The sequence below is a fragment of the Pteronotus mesoamericanus genome, unplaced genomic scaffold (genome assembly GCF_021234165.1).
Source record: "Pteronotus mesoamericanus isolate MK-2021 breed Mesoamerican mustached bat unplaced genomic scaffold, CSHL_Meso_final scaffold_36, whole genome shotgun sequence".
Classification (NCBI taxonomy): Eukaryota; Metazoa; Chordata; class Mammalia; order Chiroptera; family Mormoopidae; genus Pteronotus; species Pteronotus mesoamericanus.
Window position 1 is genome coordinate 23714071 of NW_026555313.1, and position 20015 is coordinate 23734085.

The 20015-nt window shown below is 46.0% G+C and overlaps 1 protein-coding gene across 3 annotated transcripts; it reads right to left on the minus strand.

The window, feature by feature from the left end:
* Positions 1–4532: 4532 nt before the first annotated feature.
* HYOU1 (hypoxia up-regulated 1) lies at positions 4533–16581 on the minus strand. 3 transcript variants are annotated; one of them, XM_054592385.1, is made up of 26 exons: positions 16526–16581; positions 15526–15617; positions 15188–15281; positions 14910–14988; positions 14601–14755; positions 14446–14522; positions 13966–14147; positions 13640–13755; positions 11985–12177; positions 11639–11773; positions 11395–11477; positions 11153–11285; positions 10789–10976; positions 10336–10474; positions 9749–9809; positions 9451–9530; positions 8917–9102; positions 8604–8776; positions 8396–8483; positions 8169–8291; positions 7864–7997; positions 7639–7723; positions 6760–7000; positions 6620–6667; positions 6073–6123; positions 4533–5945 (listed from the first exon to the last, which is right to left on the minus strand). In XM_054592385.1, exons 2-26 carry the CDS (start codon positions 15608–15610, stop codon positions 5884–5886), a joined length of 2991 nt encoding a protein of 996 aa, XP_054448360.1. In that variant the 5' UTR covers positions 15611–15617; positions 16526–16581; the 3' UTR covers positions 4533–5883. The 3 variants fall into 3 exon arrangements, with proteins under 3 accessions (XP_054448360.1, XP_054448359.1, XP_054448358.1); XM_054592384.1 differs by lacking the exon at positions 16526–16581 and adding an exon at positions 16390–16495; XM_054592383.1 differs by lacking the exon at positions 16526–16581 and adding an exon at positions 16178–16198.
* Positions 16582–20015: the final 3434 nt, after the last annotated feature.

The following is a 20015-nucleotide window of genomic DNA, read 5'->3' on the forward strand; positions in this document are numbered from 1 at the left end:
ACAGTCTACAGTTTAAATTACTATTCATTCTTCTTTAAAATAACTTTTCATTTTTCAGTTACAGTTGATATACAATATTATATTAGTTTTAGGTGTACAACCATGTGATTAGACATTTGTATAACTTACAAAATGATCACCCCAGTAACTCTACTACCCATCTGACACCATACATAGTTATTACAATGTTGTTGACAAAATTCCCTATGCTGTACTTTACATCCCCATGGCCAATCTGTAACAACCAATTTGTACTTCTTAATCTCTTCGTCTTTTTCACCAATCTTTCCAACCACCCCCCCTATCTGGCAACCATCAACATATTCTATGTATCTATGAGTCTGTTTCTGTTCTGCATCTTTTATTTTGGTTTTTAGATTCTACTTTAAGTGAAATCATTTGGAATTTGTTTTTCTCTGACTTATTTCTCTCAGTGCTATACCCTCTAGGTCCATCCATGTTGTTGCAAATGGCAAAGTTTCATTCTTTTTTATGGCTGAGTCATATGTCATTGTATGTGCATCACTTCTTTATCTATCAATTATATCAATTATATCTATCAATTTAAGTTGCTTCCATATCTTGGCTATTGTAAATAATGCTGTAATAAATGTATGGATTTATATGTTTTTTCAATTTAGTATTTTGAGTTTCTTTGGATAAATACCCAGAAAAGAAATTTCTGGGTCCTATGTATAACAAACCTAAAGCCATACAAAAACTATTGGTAAGTTCTACCTACAATACATTTCTTTGTAATGAAGATCATATACAAGATCAAAACATAAACTGGGTAAGGTATATGTACAACTGATAGGCAAAGGACTGATTTTCTTCATATATAAATAATTCTTAAAAATCTTTAAGATGAACAATCTAATAGAAAAATTGACAAAAGATAGGGAACAGATGGCTATAAATAGAGAAAATACAAGTGACTCTTAAATAAGATGCTTAAACTCAATCATAAATTAAAATTGATGCCACTTTTTCTGTCAGGTTGGCAAAATTAAAGTGATACTGTGTTGGTTTTTGAAATCATGCAAGGTTGGGTCTCAACTTCCTATAAAAAGGTAAGACAAATGAAAGCCAAATGATTTGTTTCAGGAACACAATCAGGAGGAGAGTTACTGCCTAGTTCCTAATTTGTTGGATTTAAAACCCATGTTCTTAATCAATGAACTATGTTGCTTTCCACACACATTAACAAAGAATTAAAAGAAGATAACACTTCAACCCTGGCTGGTGTGGCTCAGCTCAGTGGATTGAGTACCGGCCTGCGAATCAAAGGGTCACTGGTTTGATTCCCAGTCAGGGCACATGCCTGGGTTGCAGGCCAGGTCCCCAGCAGGGGGTGCTCCGGTGGCAACCACACATTGATGTTTCTCTCCCTCTTTCTCCCTCCCTTCCCCTCTCTAAAAATAAAATAAATAAAATCTTTAAAAAAATTAAAGACGATAACACTTGAGAATTTACATTAGGTTTCCCAATATAAGCACTATTGACACCTTGGACTGGGCAATTCTTTGTGATGGGGGTGGGGAACTGTCCTGTGCATTGTAGGATGTTTAGCAGCATCCTTGACATCTATCGACTAGGTGCCCTCTCTTCCCTCCCTGCTCCAACTGTGACAGCCAAAAATGTCTTCAGACATTGCCAAATGTCCCTTGGCAAAATCGTCCCTGATTGACAGCCACTATATTAAATATTTCTACCTTCTAATGTAACCTAAGAGATCATGAAAGTAACTTCGTGCCCAGATGTAGTCACTATTGTTTATAATAATTAAAAGCAGGAACACCCCAGGTGTGTAATAGAGGAGATATTAAGTAAACAGTGGTATATCTATTCAGTGTATCACAATACTGTTAATAATGCCCACCTGATGATGGAAACTAGCAGGATCAAAATCAACCCTTTAAAAATAATGGCTAATTCCTTGGATGGTGTGGCTCAGTGGATTGAGCGCTAGCCTGTGAACCAAAAGGTCACAGGTTCGATTTCCCATTGGGCACATGCCTGGGTTGTGGGCCAGGTCCCCAGTTGCGGGTGTGTGAGAGGCAACAGATCTATGTTTCTCTCCCTCTCTTCTTCCCTTCCTCTCTCTCTAAAAAACAAATAAATAAAATCTTAAATAAATAAAAATAATGGCTATTAAAAAGCTCAGTACTATAGTGCGCCCAGCCATCTAGGTTGGTGCTCAGGTTTTTGGAATCTCCAGTTTCTCAGGACAACCCTCTCTGAGACTGTTGCTTCCTCTCTCAAACAGGGTAGGATTGAAAGAGAAGATGCTTGTGAAGTGCTGGGCACAAAGGGAGCCATCAAGCCATTAATAAATAGGAGTCTCCGGCACAAAGAAAACAACAACAAAAAGCTCAGTACTGCTCTGGCATGGTGGCTAGGTTCATTGGAGTATTGTCTTCTACACCAGAAGGTTGTGGGAGGTTTGATTCCCAATCAGAGCACATACCTAGATTGTGATTTCGATCCCCAGTAAGGTTGTGAACAGGTGGCCACCAATCAGTGTTTCTTGCATTGTCTCTCTCCCCCACCTCATCCAAAAGCAATAAACATATCCTGAAGAGAGGATTAAAAAAAAAAGCTCAGTACTTTTAAATTCAGGAATTGTTAATGAATGCTTATGATGTTAAATATATAACTATGTAAATGTATGTATAATTTACATACCCAAATGAGTTGAAAACTTAAAACCTGAACAAAAATGTTTACAGAAGCTTTATTCATAATTGCTGAAACTTCGAAAAGCAGTCAAGATGTCCTTCGGTACATGAGTGGGTAAACTGTGGTACATCCAGACAATGGAATATTTTTCAGTGCTAAAAAAAAAAGAGCTAAGATGAAAAGACATGGAGGAAACTTAACTGCACATTACCAAGTGAAAGAAGCCAACCTGAAAAGGATATGTACTATATGATTCCAACTATATGACATTCTGGAAAAGGCAAAGCTATGGAGTCAGTAAAAAGATTTGTGGTTGCCAGGGGTTGGAGAGGAGGGAGGGAGGGAGGGATGAATAGGCAGAGTACAGAGGATTTTTAGGGCAATGAAATATTTTGTATGGCATGTAATGGTGAATACATGTCATTATATATTTGTCCAGACTCAAAGATTGTACATACCAAGAATGAACCCTAATATAAACTATGGACTTTGGGTGATAATGACATGTAGGTTCATCAATTGTTAACCAATGCCTCACCCATAGCAGGGGAGGTTGTGTGTATGTTGGAGGCAGGCAGAGGGTTACAGGGGTGGGCAAAAGTAAGTTAAATTACCAGCCATCATTACTTAAAGTATAAATCATAAGAATACAAAATAAAAACAGTAAGACAAATAAAACAGATACAGTAATTGATACATAATAATACAAGAACTACTCATAACTGAAAACCTACTTTTGCCAATCCCTATGTGAACTGTTCTTTCTGTTCAATTTAGCTGTGAACCTAAAACTGTCTAACAAATAGTCTATTAAAAAAAAAACAACTTCCAGGTTCAAAAGTTGTCTGCCCTGTTGAACATTTTGTAAAGAATTTATTTATTTTAAAGAGAGGTAGAAGAAACAATTCATTGTTCCACTTACACATTCATTGGTTGGTTCTTCTATGTGCCCTGACTGGGGGATCGAACTCTAAACCTTGGTGTATTGGAACGTGGTTCTAACCAACTGAGCTACTTGACCAGGGCTCTGACCTATTCAACCTTTAAAGAAAATTATAAACTTCACAGTCATTATTCAACTGCTTAGATAAGCATACAATTAATGACTAGAGTGATCTTCCTTTGATGGACTACCCAAATTGTGCTGTGAATAGTGAAACTTTAAAAACATATTCTTGTGTCAGAGTAGTTAACAGCTTATTCTGAGTTAACAGCTCAGAATTAAGTTCAAACCTAACTGAGGCACCTAACACCTGTAATTCCTTGGGTAAATTACTGAACCTCTAGGAACTGTAAACTTTTCTTTATAAAATAGGTTATCTTAAAAATGGAAGTTGTTACCTAAAAATGAAATAGGGGTCCCAAGTAATGTCAGGATAAACATAAAACCGCCATTTTGTTTGCAATAAAAAACTTACATATATGATCTTACCTATGTCCAAAATGTTGTTTTGGTATTGTGTTAGGTAACTTAAATTTATTATTCAAATTTCTATCTTCCAAGTTTTGTAAAAGAAAGATCCTGCCCTGGCTGATGTGGCTCAGTGGATTGAGTGCCAGCCTGCAAACCAAAAGGTCGCCGGTTGATTCCCAGTCAGAGCACATGCCTGGGCTGCAGGCCAGGTCCCCAGTTGGGGGCATGAGAGAGGCAACCACACATTGATGTTTCTCTCCCTCCCTTCCCCTCTCTAAAAATAAATAAAACGGCCTGGGAGCATTAAGTCACATTTGACAAAACAGGAAAAAAAAAAAAAGAAGAGCTTAGAAAAAGATTGTTTATATTCAGGAAATAATTTTAAAAACCACAGCACAAAAACTGTAGAAAATAATATTTTATTGAAAGTTTCTCAATTAACAATGGAGCAAAGTACAATTTGACTCACACCTGCCCAACCAGCCTCAGCTGCTATTGAAATAACTCAAACATACAGACAGGATGGGGACCCTTAGGTTTCTTTTCTGCCAATGTGGCAAAAAAAAAAAAAAAAAAGAAGAAGAAGAAGAAGAAGGAAAAAAAAGACATAAACAGGCTTCCTGTTGCACTAGGAAGTGGGGTGGCAGCTGTGGCTCCTGCTACAGGCATAATGTTGGACAGTCTCCCCAACACCAGTATAGTGGGTAAAGGGCCCCCATCCTAGCAGAGCAATGCACAAAAGAAAGCCAGTCTCTTCCTCCACCAACAGGGCCTGCCTCAAAGAAGTGAGGTGACATTTTTACATTCACACCATGTTCTCTCCTCCTCCTAGGGTCTTGGGTTATGGGCTCACAGTAGAAAGCACACTTTGGTCAGCCCAGGGAGTCATGGGTTGAGGGGAAGGATGCCTGGAAGGGCAGAGCAGCAGGAGAGAAAGAGGGCATATACAGTCACAGGGACAGGGAGCACTAGGCTAATGCAAAGGGGCAGATTTTGACGACACTTGCAGGATGCTGGCACCCCATGCCAGCCACTCCACATGGCACTCCTGGGCCAAGTGTCCACAAGGGTTTTCATACAGCTCACTCCTGGACAGGTGGCTGAATTCCCTTCACTTTCTCTGTCTATTCTGGCCACTGGGCATTGTGCGTGCTGGTGTGAATCAACTTAGATTTACTTCAGCCTGTGCAGATGAAATTGCTTTGGGCAAGGAGCTGCCTAACTTACAATAGCAAGCCAAGGAAACCCATAGGAAGAAAAGTCAATGAGGATGGTTTAGGGAAAGAGAACTTGGGAGAAGAAAAGAGCATAAATAGGCACTCAGAAATCAAACCAAGGCTCTGTAGACATTGGCTCCTATGTGACATTACTTTTGTGTGGAAGAGGAAAGGAGGGAAGGGATAATGACCACAGAAAACTGGAGACTAATAATAGAGGACATCTTTCCCACTACCAGGTCTGCCAATCACTGATGAACATACTCTTACTTATCCACAAAGAACTGAGACCTAATAGTGATTTTTCCCAATTTATGGCCTGGATAGGTAGAGAACCGGGGGAAGGGATTGGGGAACAGAACAATTTCAGTTTTACCACAGAACTACTATGGAAGAAACTGGTAAGCTGTCCCTTCCTTCCCCTTATCCACACATCCAATCACAGGTGAGGAGAAAAGGAACTTAAGCCTCTGAGGGAAGGAATAACACCTCCCCTCAACCCTTGATGTTAAATAAATAGAGGTGGTAGGAGAAAGGGGTGGGAAGGAATGGGGAACTGAAAGGCAGGGGTTATAGTTCATCATTCTTCAAAGTTTGCTTCTGTCCTGTTGGCTGCTCCTTCTGTTCAGATTCTGTTGAGAGATGGGGAGAGAACAAAACAACAGCAGGTAAAATGGAGGTTAACTGGCCCCACTTCTATTCAGACAATTCCCCCAGACCCTACCAGGCTTCCCATCATACCCCTAGCTACACCCTCACCTGTTCCAGGACCTTCTAACTCAAGAGGTTCAGCATCTGCTGGTCCAGATCCTGCTTTTGGGAAGGAATAGTTTAGTGTCTGCAGAAGGGAAGAAGGAACTAATGGAGGGGTTGGCAAACTTTTTCTGTAAAGAGCCAGAGTAAATATTTAAGGATTTATTGGTCATACTCAGTCTCTGCATATTCTTTTTTTCTTTTAAATTCCTCCAAAATGTAGCCCTGGCTAGTATGGCTCAGTGGACTGCGTGCTGGTCTGCCAACCAAAAGGTAGCCGGTTCAATTCCCAGTCAGGGCACATGCTTGGGTTGCGGGCCAGGTACCCAGTAGGGGGTGCGTGAGAAGCAACTACACACTGATGTTTCTCTTCCTCTCTTTCTCCCTCCCTTCTCCTCTCTAAAAATAAATTTAAAAAATCTTAAAAAAAAAAAACCACTCCAAAATGTAATGATCATTCATAGCTCATGGGCTATCCAGAAACAGGCTATGCCTGTCAGTTTGCCAACCCCTAGGCTGAGCGAGGTTCATATTCTCAGTTTCCCCAACTCACGAGTCTCTTTTTCAGATTCTGAAATGGGCTTTGCATCTTCAGTCTGGCCTGGAGAGAAACCAGGAGTAAAATGGTCTCAGAAGGGAAAGGCGGCCTTCTTTCTGCCCAGTAGCATCTGGAAGCAGGCACTGTGCCCTCACCTGGTGGATGGATGACCTTCTCCCCTTGGTCACTGGCACTGACATTGAGTGGCGGTTCTGCCCGGGTTTCATTCTTGCCCTTGGGCCTAGGCCGGGGCTTGGTAAACTTGGCCTTATTTAGCAAGTACTGCACTTCACGGTCCAGAGCCATCATCTTGGCCTCAATGTCTTTTGAGAGCAACACTGGCTTCTCTGTGGTGGGAAGCTTGGCCTGCTCAGCCATTGTTGCATTCTTCCAGGCCTGTGGGTGAGGCCAGCACAGGCTCAGAGCTAACAATGGAGATAGCAGACATCTCTGTCCCAGATGAAACACACCCCCAACTGGCCTCAGGCCCTTCCCTCGGACTTCAAATCACGTTTCCACCTTTGGTCATCAGCCGCACAGGGGTAAGCAAACTCCTCAGAATGACATTCAAGGCTCTCCATAAGGGTCTCAAACTACATGTTTCCGGCATACGTTCTACTACTTTAAACTAAATACAGCTGAACCTGTTAATCATTCCCTTCTTGTCTGTCCACTTCTGAGCTCTGGTTCAAAAATGTTCCCACACTTCCAAAACAGTTTCCACTTCACATATCATTCTCACCTACCCAAATCCTGGGCCACTTTCTGAGTCCAGCTCACGTCCCAGCTCCTCAAGGCATCTTTCTCTAACCTTACAGGGATGTTGCTCCTCCAGTCTGACCACTCATGGCTCTGACGCTTGTTTGGGACTAATCAGACATAACCTCAAATACAAACATCTTTTGCCTTCCCAATTAGCTGCTAAGCCAGGAGGCAGAGGCCTGCTGAGTCTCCACTTCTTTGCATCTCCCATGCTGCCTAACACAGGGGGTTGCCAGGTAAGCATCCAATTAAAGTATTTACACAGGGATTACCCAGGTCTCATTGATGACTTTCTCCAATGTTGTCATCTCCACCTCAGTGAAGATCCGGTCCATCTCTGGGATAAGCCGGGCACCCCTGGAAGCCAGAAGGGAAACGATCAGCTCAGGAAGAAGTGGGGCCTGGGATGTGGGTATGGGGAATGGGAAGCTGATGGGAAGGAGAGTTGATGGGCTTGGCAAGACTGAATAAGGAAGAAAGGGTAAGGGACTGCTCACTTGAGGAACATGCTGGAATGGTTGAGGAGATTATCAAGGGCAGAGAGACGCTCAGGCCACTTCTTACGCTCTTCCACCCGAAAAAACAACTCTTGGCACAGCTTCTTCAGCTCAGCCAGCTTCTCCTTCAACATCTGATGGATATGGTATGGGAATAGGTAGAGGAGTTGAAAAGATAACAGAATAGCCCTGAGGCCAGCCCTGAAACCCTCTTTAGGACCTCACACTCCAGCTCTTCTCACCTTTTCTGACCCTAGAAGAAGAGAGCACCCATCCCACCCACCATATCCTGGGAGACCCCTCACCACTGTGGTGGCTCCAAAGCCTTCATCTTCCAGCCAAGTGGAAGCAGCACTGAGTCTCCCAGAGATCTCTTCACGCTGTGCCTCAGTGGACACTTCCTTGTACTCGGACTGGTATAGCTTGTCCTAGGGCGGTACATACAAGCACAGGCATGCAGTAAGCCCCTGAGTGCAAGGCTCACAGAGCCAGGCGCAGGTCCCAAGGCAAGTGTGCCTCCCACTCTACCAACCTGGGTCTCAAAGATGAAAGCTTCCAAGCTATTGGCAGCTTTCTCCCGTTCCTGCTTCTCTAGGTCTCGGACTGTCAAGTCCTGAAGTCTGCAGGACAAAAGGAGAGACAGGCATGAGGGAGAGGGAGTGCACAGAGACACCATTGTGCATCCTGCCCACCCTCCACATACACACACCTACACCCACAAACACACAGTCTTTACTCACTTCTGTGCTGAATGGGCCAGCTTGTCCTCAGACAAGTCAGGTAGGTCCAGAATTACTAGCTCCACCCCAATCTCCTCTACCATTTTCTGCTTCCTGGAAGGCTTCTGCTTCTTTTCTTCCTCTGGAGCTGGAGAGACAGCCTCAGACCCTGGCTCCCTCTTGTCACTTGGCTTCTGTGTGGAGAGATGAGGAGGTCAGGAAAAGCTTAGGTCCTTCTATTATCCACAGTCAAGGCTTGAGGAGATGAGAAACAAGGCAGGCACCTGCTTCTTTAGCCTGTGTCCAGCCTGGCCTTATTTTGCCTGTAGCTTACCTGGGCCTCAGACGTTTCCCCATTTTCTTTGTTTATGGCCTTTTCTCCCTCAGGGGCTACATCTCCCTTGGGCTCATGAGGTGGGGGTTGAGAGGTGTCCTCTACTGGGGTCTCAGCTTCTTCCTTGAGTTCCGCTTGCTCTCCAGGCTCATCCTTGCTCCCCTCAGTAAGGCTTTCCTCTTCCTCCTGGGACACAATCACAGACACAACACAGGGGATGGTCAGGAACTATGTAGCAAGACTAGCTTAGCAAGGCCAAGTCCAGTGGCTCTGCTTTGAAGGTAGACAGAAGGCAACTGTATAGAAATGGGTGGTGGGTTGTTTGGACTGCAGCAGTCTAGCTAACAAAAAAGAAGGGTCTGGAGGCAAGGGGAATGGGCCTTGCATCTCGAGCACAGAAACAGCTCAGAGTGCAGAGGAGGGTATGGATACTCGTCATGGACTGAGAGGGAACTTTATTAAATCCTAGGCGGCTCCACCTTTCTGCCCCCACATACCATCTTTCAGGCTCTCCTGGCTCCATTCTGGGCTTACCTGAATGGTGTTGGTACCATTCTCTTTGGTATCTGGTGTGGTGCCTCCTCCAAACAGGCTAGAAATGGTGTTGCCAAGTTCTAGGGGTAAGAAAGCCCAAAGACTGAAATGGGACCACAGAGGTAGTTCTACCTCCTAACTCAAAGGCAAGGCCTGCTCACTTTCTCAATATGCACACAAGTATATCCCCTCTCCCTCCCTCCCTCCCTCCCTCCCTCCCTCCCTCTCTCTCTCTCTCTCTCTCTCTCTCTCTCTCACACACACACACACACACACACACACACACACAAAATCTTACTGGTCAGAGTCGATTCTTCCTCTGGGCTGTCCTCCACCAGTGTCTCAAACACAGACTCTACCTGAAAACAGAGATTCGAGGTGAAGAAATGCACATGTAAACTGTAAACTTACCTTTTTACCACAAACCTCCAGCCATGGTGGGGTCTGCTTATTCACATCCACATGAGTCCCAGCTGTGCTGGCTTATTCTCTCACCTACCTTCTTCTAAAAGCTCCTGGACCAAGTCACCCTCCCTCTTTTGATTATGAGCCCTCTGAGGACAGGATCACAGCTCCTTTGTTGCCCCATGAGCCCTGTACTTTTCTATTCAACTGAATGAGCCATTATTTCCAAGACCATGCTCTAAAAGATATTAACCCTAAAAATTGTTCTTCAAAAATGGGTTCCTCAGCCACTGTATAGATCTTAAAATTTATAATGTCCATAAACATTTACAGGTTATCAGAAGGGCCACAGTGAACCCCTGGTTAACTTCGTTTACAGCCAAGATTTATTCAATCCCCAAACCCTTTTTGTTTCTCATGTTTTGGAAAAGGGTGGTGGGGCCTGGGCCCCTGCCCTGTACACGGGGTTTCTGTGCTCACCCTGTCTAAGCTGAGCACACCACTCTCGTCCAGGTTGAAATGAGCCTTGATGCCCTTGGACTCGTAGTCAGCATACTTCTTGAAGCTCTCACCGACACCTTTTAGCTTCACTGTAGTCAGATTCTGGGAGCCAAATACCCTAATTGGGAAAAAAAGAGCAGTTCAGGGGAACCCTCTCAGTCTGCCCCCAGCTCTTAACTACACAGCTTTCTGACACAAAGTATTGAGGCCCTCCCTCAGGAGGAGGGCAGCACCTTCTAGAGAAGATGCTTACCCCAACCCCAACCCTGCACACCGCTTCCCCTGGGTTAGCCTTGTAACCCTCAAGTCCTCCCTCCCTGATCCTTTTTCCCCCCCCACACCCCAACCCCCACACCGCTTCCCCTGGGTTAGCCTTGTAACCCTCAAGTCCTCCCTCCCTGGAGCTCCATCCTTTCGTTCCCCGCCCCTCACCGAAGCTCCTCAGGCCCCAGGAAGCCCAGGTCACCATAGTTGATGTGGAAATTAAAATCATGGCTGTAGCGGTTAAAGGTAATAACTTTGCGTTGAGGGTAGGGCCCCATCCGGGAGAAGAGAACACGCTTATTGTGCTTCACGCTGCGAACCCCAGGCTCCTCCTCTACCTCCCTTGTGAACTCGACCTACACAGCAAGGCAAAGGAGGCACACTAGAGAATCACAACTGGTTCTGGGGTAAGGGTGGGTAAGTAATATCAATTGGCAGAATAACAAAGAGACAGATTAGGGTAGACAGAAGGGGAGATCACACTTAAGAGAAGTAAAGGGAGCTTGTCATCTGATCAGACACGCTAACTCACCAGGATGGGGTAGATCACTGCATCCCGGACAACAAAGGGCTTCACCTTGAAGGCTTTGCTGAGTGCAGCTGCTTGGTATACAGCCCCCATAGCAGCTGCTTCATCTGCATTGATATTCTTCCCCAGCTCCTCCCTGTTAAAGTCCCAAGCTTCAGCATTGACTGTTTTGTAGCTCCCAGTTCAGCCTCCCTCCCCTCAGCCTTCCAGCCACTCAGCCCTGGAGTCCTAGCCCCCACACTCACTTGCCCACAGCCTTCAGCAGCACCTCCTGAACTTTGGGGACCCTAGTGGCCCCACCCACCAGGATCACCTGCTCAATCTCATCCTGCAGAGTGAGAAAGAATATGAGATGGAACAGCATGTACCTGACTTTCCTCCTCAGCACTGACTCTTCCTTTAATATTCCTGCTCCTCCCTCCTGCCTAATCTAATAGCTTTCTATCTCACCTGTCTCTCACCCCAGGTCCACCTCTGACTACCACTTACCAAATTCATTTTGGCACTCTGGAGAGCCTGCTGCACAGGCCCAGGCACTCGCTCAAATAAGTCTGCACATAGCTCTTCAAACTCCACTCGAGTTACTTTTGCCTTGAAGTCCACATCATCCATGAGGCCCTCGATCTGGGGATGGAAAAGGAATGTCAGAGCTCTTACACAGGTCCTGCTTCCTAAAAGGAAGCCCAGAAACCAAGGATATAGAACTTCAGAAAGATGTCAGGAGGCATAGGAAGGAGGGATGGGCCACACCAGGCCCAAGTAGCCTAGTTCAGGATAGGGGGTCATCCACCCTCTAGTTGAGGAATATTGCCCTCAACCAGTGCCATGTGGGCACCTGTGCCATGTGGTCAGCATTGGCACTCAGGACAGTTTTGAGTCGATTAGCCTCACGTAGCAGCTTGGCCATGGCACGGGGGTTCTCCCTCACGTCCTTCACTCTCTGTCCCTTGCGCTGCTCATTGAAAAGCCTGGCCAGGTGCTCACGTAGTCGGAGCTCCATCTCCAGGCCCCCCAGGGTACGGTCAAATCTGTTCAGGAAAGGTAACAGGGACAAATGTAAGGAACACACTGGACCCCTTCACCTACATAGGAACCTAACTCTCATCTCACATGGTGACACCTTGCAGTGACAATTCATCCACCCACCCATTCAACTGTAATAACTGGGCATCAACTATATTATTTGTTTCTGGAGATGCAACTGTGAGAAAAAAAGACAAGATATCTCTTGTCAAGGAGTCTACAATCTAGAAATCAAATAATCATATAAATGTGAAATTTTAACCACTCTTACATATTATAAAGGAGAGGCAGACAATGCTTTTACAACCTATACGTGAGAAATTTCAGCTATTTCATTATGTCAGGGAAAGTTCAGTGAACAAGTGATGCTCAAGCTGAAACCTGATGGATAAGCTGGAGTTAACTAGGTGAAGAGAAAAAAACATTCTAGACAGGGAAAACAATATATGTAAAGATCCTGAGGTGAAAGAAAACATGGTAAATTCCAAATGAGGGCAGGTATGGTTGAAGCTCAAAGAGCAAGAGGCTCAGGATTAGAGACAAGCACACAGGCACAGCTTTATAGATCGCTGAAGGTATTTATGTATGTACGTATGTATGTATGTATGTATGTATGTATGATTTTGAGCGTATGTTTACTAAAGCTGAGGAGAGTGAAACAAGGAAGGGTTTAGGACAGAAGCAGCAAAAGGAGAGAGTGTAGACAGGGATGCTTTGGCTTTACTGAAATGTTACAGGAAAGAAGTGAGTCTAGTCAGGGTTGCTTTGGCTCATTAAAACGTCATAAAAGGGGGCCTTGGAGACAGGTTCTGGGAGCTAGGCCTGGGACAAGCTGCCCACTGCTCCCCTGGTTGCAATTCTCGTGGGGACCCTTAGAGTTTAGTAGACACACACCTGAGAAGGAAGAAAGGTATGGACATGGTCCCAAGAGGGAGAGTGCTGAAGAGTTTTTAAAGAAACTGGTTATAATCAGGCTGCCATTTCAAAAAGAATTCTCTGGCTACAATGTGGAGAAAGAACTGGATGGAGACCACATTAGAAGCAGGAGATCTTTGAAATTCTATAGGTAAAAGGTGATGGTAATTTGAACTAAGGTGGTAGTGGTAGAGAAGGATGGAAAAGAATGGGTTCAAGAACTAAGACAATGCCAGTGATGTTATTTAAGTAAACTGGAATGGGTGAGACAGTGAATAAAAGATTGAATCTGACATGCTATGTATGGCAAATAGTCTTGTGAATTTTCTTAAAAGTTCAGTAGGTTCCTTGCCTTTCAATCTTCCCAAACTGTCTTCTCCTCCCATTTTCCCCTTGCTTTTTGGCAGAAATATCCTACAATGATTAACGACACTTTAACCAGGTCAACATTCCTGCAGGGAGGAGGAAACTGAGGCAGTTGCCCCTCCAAAAACACACCCCCAACCTCAGGGTCTCTCTCAGCAAGCAGCCTTCCTCTCATCCCCCACTTACCCCACTCCTCGGATTTGCAGCTGTGGCTGCATCCCCGCCTCCTTAGTCTTCACTGTCTGGTAGGTCACAATGGTGCACACAGTGCTGCCTGAGCCCATGTCATAAAACATGATGTTCTGTAGAGACATCAAATTAATTGTCACAGGAATCCAAATCCAGACTGCCTGCCTGCTTCCAAGTGGCTGCACCAACTCTCAACTGAAAGTCTAATGGCTCCAATAGGGGCTGAGAGGTGGCAACCTGTACCAACAAAAATGAGCCAAGTAGCATCCATCCTCAGAACAAGTCACCCTGCAGGTCTGGTGAGAAGTTCCTCCCTGGCTCACCTGGGCAGTGGTGTTGATATCTTTCCGACGGAAGACACCATAACTGAGGGCAATAGCAGTGTTGTCATTGATGAGCTGGAGTACTTTGAGGCCAGCCATGCGAGCAGCCTGCAGTACAGCTCGGCGCTCAGCCTGATTGAAGAAGGCTGGCACAGTGATCACTGCATCCTTGATGGGCTGTTCTACAGAGGACAACAGAACAGGGTTCCCACCAGCTCCATACCTTAGATGAGGACTTTCCAGTCTTGGTACTAGTGACACTTTAGGCCAGATAATTCTTTGTTGTGGGGGCTGTCCTGTATATTGCAGAATGTTTGGCAGCACCCCTGTCCTCTACTCACTAAATGCCAATGGCAGCTCCCCAGCTGGGACAACCAAAAATGTCTTGAGACACAGCCAAATATTCCCTTGGAGTCAAAACTGCCACCATCTGAGACCCTAGGGAACCTGGCCACCACTGGCTTCACCTTGGCTGCTCACCTGCAAAATCTTCAGCCAGGGAACGAGAGTAATTGAGAACCATGCCCAGTACCTCCTCAGGTGAGAAGTGCAGCTGCCTAGGGGAAGGGAGATAGTTAGAGGCAAGAAAAGCCAGGCATTAAAAAGGAAGGACACTTCTCCAACACAGTACTCACGGACTGATTTGGAAGTACACAGTCTGCCTCTGCAGGTCAAAGCCTAGCTCGTGCTCTGGGAAACGGTCTCTGTAAAGGGCCACATGAGGGTTATCCTTCTGTTTCCCCAGGAGCTGCTGGAAGTAACGCAGAGTAGCCTTTGGATTCTTGATGGCCTAAGAAAATGGAAAGAAGGAACTGAGCATTAGCTCCCAAGTTCACCATCACCTACCTCTTACAGAAGAGACTGATAAAGGTAACAGGCTCTAGGTCTATCACCTCCTCTCCTCTGCTCACTACTTCTGGGAAGGGGGTAGGCTGCTAGCTCACCAGGCTTGCTGCACTGTCTCCAAAGAATCTTTCATTTTCTTTCAGGGTCACAGTCACTGGGGTTTTCCTCCGGGATTCCCTGAGGAAGAGACATTGGGCCCAGGAGCCTACAGCAGAGTAGGGGCCCAGGAGCCTCGACACCACACATACAATCAATCACCCAAACACCAAAGTCTGTTGTGGGCCCTAAGAACACTTCCAACGACTTCCAAGAACACGCAGCACGTTGGAGCCCAAACTCCCTCTTTTCCCACCCCTGGCACTGTGGCTGCCCTTACTTGTTCAAGACAATTTCCATGGGCACTCCAGGTTTGACAATGGCCACCTTCATGGACTCACTGCCCAGGTCCACAGACATCACTGCCAGCATATCTGAAGAGGAAATAAATTTGTCAATTACCTCCTTTTTCCCCACCTTCCTGAGGATCGCTTAATCGAAATATACCATTTTCCATGGAGAAGGTAAGACAGCAAAAAACATAACAAAAAAGGCCTGGGTCCAGCAACTGAAGAGTCCAGAGGCTTCTAATCAAGAGCCTCATTTCCCCTTCCCACCATTTATCATTCATCATTCACTCATTTATTACTCCTTTCATCCCTCTGCTGAGGTACACACCACTCAGTGCCACCAGGTCTGCCAAGAGCACAGCCATTAAAGTCCAACAGGCGAGCCTCCTCTGCCTCCTGACAGTGGTTGCCATTTTGCACCTGGGGAGAAGAAAAACACTTGTTAACGGGATACCCTGAGTGAAGGAGACAGAACTTCATCCCAAAACAGAGAACCTTTAAGATTCATACCTGCTCCATTCTCACCAGGGCAGAGCAGCCTACGGTCCCCACCCCTCCTCCTCAGAAGACTAAGCCTCTAATTATCCCCGGAAGTGCCCCCACAAAGGCCCTGGTGAAACAGCAAGGACAGGAGAAGGGGACCAGACACTTCCTATTGCACAGGCAGTGATTGCCGCACCATTACACTAGTCCTACCGTGAGATACTCTGGTTGTGGCCACGAATCCCCGCCCAGGACTCAACCACCTCCCCACACCGGAGCTTCCCACACCTGGAGCTCCCCCGCCCGCACGGAAAGCCAGGCCGGGCCGGGCCTGGAAGACAACTGAGAGATAGTGACACTGGGGGAGACTGGGATGGAAGAGCCTGTCTACTCAGCATCCCTTTGGGTTGTGCACCCCCAGCCCCGCCGCCTACGCCGGGAACATAAGATTCCTTGCCTGGCGAGTACCAGGTGCCCCGTATTCACCTAAGCCTTACCTGACAAAGGCGACAGCACCCATTCCCGGAAATGGGTTCCGACCCCCCGCCCGGCCCCGCTACGCGAGGGGGCGCCGCGGGACCAAGCTGTGGGGACCCAAGAGTCCCGGTATCCGTGTGGCCCTCCTACGACCGACCCACTCCCAGAGCTAGCACGTTGCCTCCCTCTAGGAGGGATGGCCAGCCCCCATCGTGATCTCCACCCCTTCTACCTCTTGCCTCTGCTTCTGTGGCCCCAGCTCTGGGAACAACGCGATGGCAGGCGAAACCACGAGGCTAGCAGCACGACCCCAGCCCGCGCCCTTCACGACTCCCCTCGGTTTGCAAACTGTTACATTAGCTACCAACCTCTCAGCTGCGTCTCGCGCACTGGCCGGCTCCGGACGCGGCGCACGCTCATTGGAGCCTCGGCCGCCCGGCCGTGCGCCGCGCACCCAGTCCCGCCCCCGTCGCTCTGGCGCACTCTCCCATTGGGCCACGTCTTTTGCCGGACTCGACTCTGTCTTAGGCTGCTCGCCTCTTCTCGGACGCCCGCTGCAGCCGAGGGACAAATCCACTAATTGAGGGAAACCGCCGGGGCCTGTGGAGGATGGGGCTGCGTCACGGGGCCAAGCGCCCGCCCCGGTGCGCTCGCGGGACCTTTCCGAGTGCGGTGCCGGATACCTCACTGGAGAGGTAGGGAGTGAGGGTGCCTGGAACGGGTGAACCCTCTTCTTCCGGTCATCTGGGTAGTCCCTGCTGAAGAGTTGGGAAAGACCAGCATCTGTTCCTTAGCTGCACCAAGCGCTCGCCTACTTGTTGATATTGAACTCCCCTGGGCTTTGGATAGACCTCAGAGAACGGCTGCGCCTCAGGCTTAATCCATTCCTATTTCCTGTGTTTCACGGGGGGCGGGGGAGGTGGGGGGGGGGGACGACACCACCAAGAGATTTTCGCTGATAGCTTGTAGATGACACTTGTATTAGTGGCAGAATTTGGCCTAAGCCCCATTTGTAAGGAAAGATATTTTAAACTGCAAAGCACTACCCACGAGACACTTACTTGTGAGGCTGTAATTGGTTGAGCATATACGCACCACTTCATGTTTCTGTTTCATTAAATCTTGTACTTCAAAGCACCTGGGCAGGTGTTTGGTGGTCCTCACTCTTTTCTCTGACCCTTACAGCCTCAGCGAAATGTGCACAGTCCTTGGCGAGCGCACATTTTTTTCCAGTTTTATATGAGATGAGTGCGTTATTCTTAAATGTGGAAATGAATCGCCCTTTTTCTCTTTTCCAGTGTTGACGCCTGGCCTTCTTTCACAGAAACGCTATTGAAGAACTCGGCTGTGACGGCCAGTACTTGTTTAAGGAACTTATACTTGTTCCTTTCCCTACATTTCTTATAATGCTTATGGAAAGAATTTAGTCAGGTGTCCAGGCTTAGAAGATAAACATACTGGCAGTACTAGGGAGAGAGAGGTCTATTTTTCTTCGTTTAAAAATAATGCAGTCTTCAGGTAAAAGAGAAATTGCTAGAAATGAGAAATTAACTTAAAATTTTAACAGAATTTAGTTACACAAATATAACCTTGAAGAATTCAAATATTCTAGATAAAGCTAAATCCCTTTGATACCATCCTCAACCTCTCTCCCCTCCGGAGGTGCGTATCTGTTAACAGTGTAGTGTGTAATGTTCCAGGTCTTTTCCTTTGCTTTAACATACATATCCGAGGTCTGTCCAGAAGATATCAAGCTATGCAGTATGAAAAATATAGACATTTATTGAAGAAGGTATAAAATACAAGAAACATTGTTCATAGGACAATGACACCTCAGTCTCCTTCAAAGTAGCCACCTTGGGATCTCACACAGTTCTCCCAATCGCCACCAGGTGCCCCTTTGTATTTTCCTGAATCTCATCAATGGCCTGAAATCTCCTCCTTTTCAAAGGTGATTTTAGTTTTGGGAACAGCCAGAAGTCCCAGGGTGCCAAATCTGGGCGGTAGGGGAACTGCGTCACCTAGGTGATTTGCTGTTTTGCAAAAAAAAAAACTCTGCAAGAGATGTGATGCATGAGTGGGCGCATTGTTGTGATAAAGCTAGCAGTCACCAGTTGCCCAAAGCTGCAGCCTTCTGAATCATCCAAACTGTTTCCATAGAGGAATGTTCAAGCTTAAGGCAGAATTTGATGTAGGTTCATGGCTTTACTTGCTCAGTCATTTTGAATGTGATGGTCACACAATATACACGCTCACTCAAGGGCGTCTACCTCCCCCACTGACTGGTACAGTGACGTTGTCATTGTTCATACATGTGCATTCCAGTTTACTCTCTTTGGCTGCCACGTTACATCAATGTGCATACCATTCTTGTTAACAATAATTGGACTTTCTCTAGTCAGACCTTGTATGTCTTTTTTTTTTTTTATTGGTTGATTTTAGAGAGAACAGAAGAAATACCAATCTGTTGCTCAACCTGTTTATTCATTGGTTGATTCTTGTATGTGCCCTCACCTGGGATGGAACCCACAACCTGGGAACGATGCTCTAACCAACTGAGCAACCCAGCCAGAGTCATATGTTTCTTGAAACATGTAGTTATTGCCTTTTTATAAATGATAAAGTATTATGTAATTAGATTGTTCGCAACTTGCCCTTTTTTGGGGGGGACGGGTAACATAATAAATCATGGAGTGTTTTCCATATCTTTGTAAAGATTCACGTCATTGCTGTTTATGGCTGTAGAGCATTCTATAGCATGGGTGTTGTTTATCTATAATGATGGACACATAAGTTGTCATTTCAGTTCCACAGAGAAAGACTTTGTTTCTCAATGACAGTCTACTTTTGACCACCTGTCCTGTAGGGTAGGTTTTTTTCCCCATCCACTTTAGAGTATGCATTTTAAAAAAGATTTTATTTATTTATTTTCAGAGAGAGGAGAAGGGGGCAGGGAGAAAGAAAGGAAGAGAAACAGTCATGTGTGAAAGAAACATTGATCGTTGCCTCTCCCATTCCCCCAACTAGGGACCTGCCCACAACCCAGGCATGTGCCCTGACTGGGAATTGAACAGGCAACCTTTTGGCTTGCAGGCTGGTGCTCAGTCCACTGAGCCACACCAGCCAGGGCCAGAGTATGCACTTTAACACTTACTGAGCCTCTGTCATATGCAAGCACTGCTCTAAGTGCTGGGGTTCCAGAGATGGGGATGACCTTGCCCTTTCCTTCAGAGAAGTCAGTCTGTCCAGAAACAAATTCTGTACATTAATGGTTTCATGCATGTATTAAAGACCTATTGAATGGCTGCAAATTGGGAGACTATGAAAGTTAGTCTCCCCACTCCTAGTGAGCTCTCATCCTGAAATAATCTTGGTGGGAGCATAGTTTTGCTGCAGCTACAGCTTTGACCTATGTATCTGTCCCCATAGGAGGTGCAGCAGGTGCAGAAGCTCCTGGCAGTCACCTGTTTTGTTTCTGACCAGAGAAGAGAACAGCATTTCACAAAAACAAGTTGTAAAAAATGGGAAAATGTTGCCCTGACTGGTGTGGCGAAGTGGGTTGGCCATTGTTCCGCAAACCAAAACACCAAAAGGTCACCTCTTTGATTCCCCATCTGTACACATATCTGGGTTGTGGGCCAGGTCTCTGGCTGGAGGCCTGCAAGAGGCAACCAAATGATGAATGTTTCTCTCACACAATGATGTTTCTCTCCCTCTCTTCCTCTCTTCCCCTCTCTCTAAAAAAAGTTAATTAAATCTTGAAAAATAAAAATAAAACATTGGTTGTCACCCAGCAGCCTCATTCTTAGATTTATATCTGTAGAATGTATACATATGTTTATCAAGAGACTGTAACAG

What these genes read in the sequence shown, in the direction of transcription:
- HYOU1 (XM_054592385.1), bottom strand. Translation starts at nt 15,610, where the DNA reads ATGGCAACCACTGTCAGGAGGCAGAGGAGGCTCGCCTGTTGGACTTTA. An exon ending in CTGGCCCATTCAGCACAGAA is followed by an intron (nt 8,484 to 8,603) that starts GTGAGTAAAGAC and finishes TTTGTCCTGCAG; the next exon opens with ACTTCAGGACTTGACAGTCC. An exon ending in AAGTCATCAATGAGACCTGG is followed by an intron (nt 7,001 to 7,638) that starts GTAATCCCTGTG and finishes CCTCACCCACAG; the next exon opens with GCCTGGAAGAATGCAACAAT.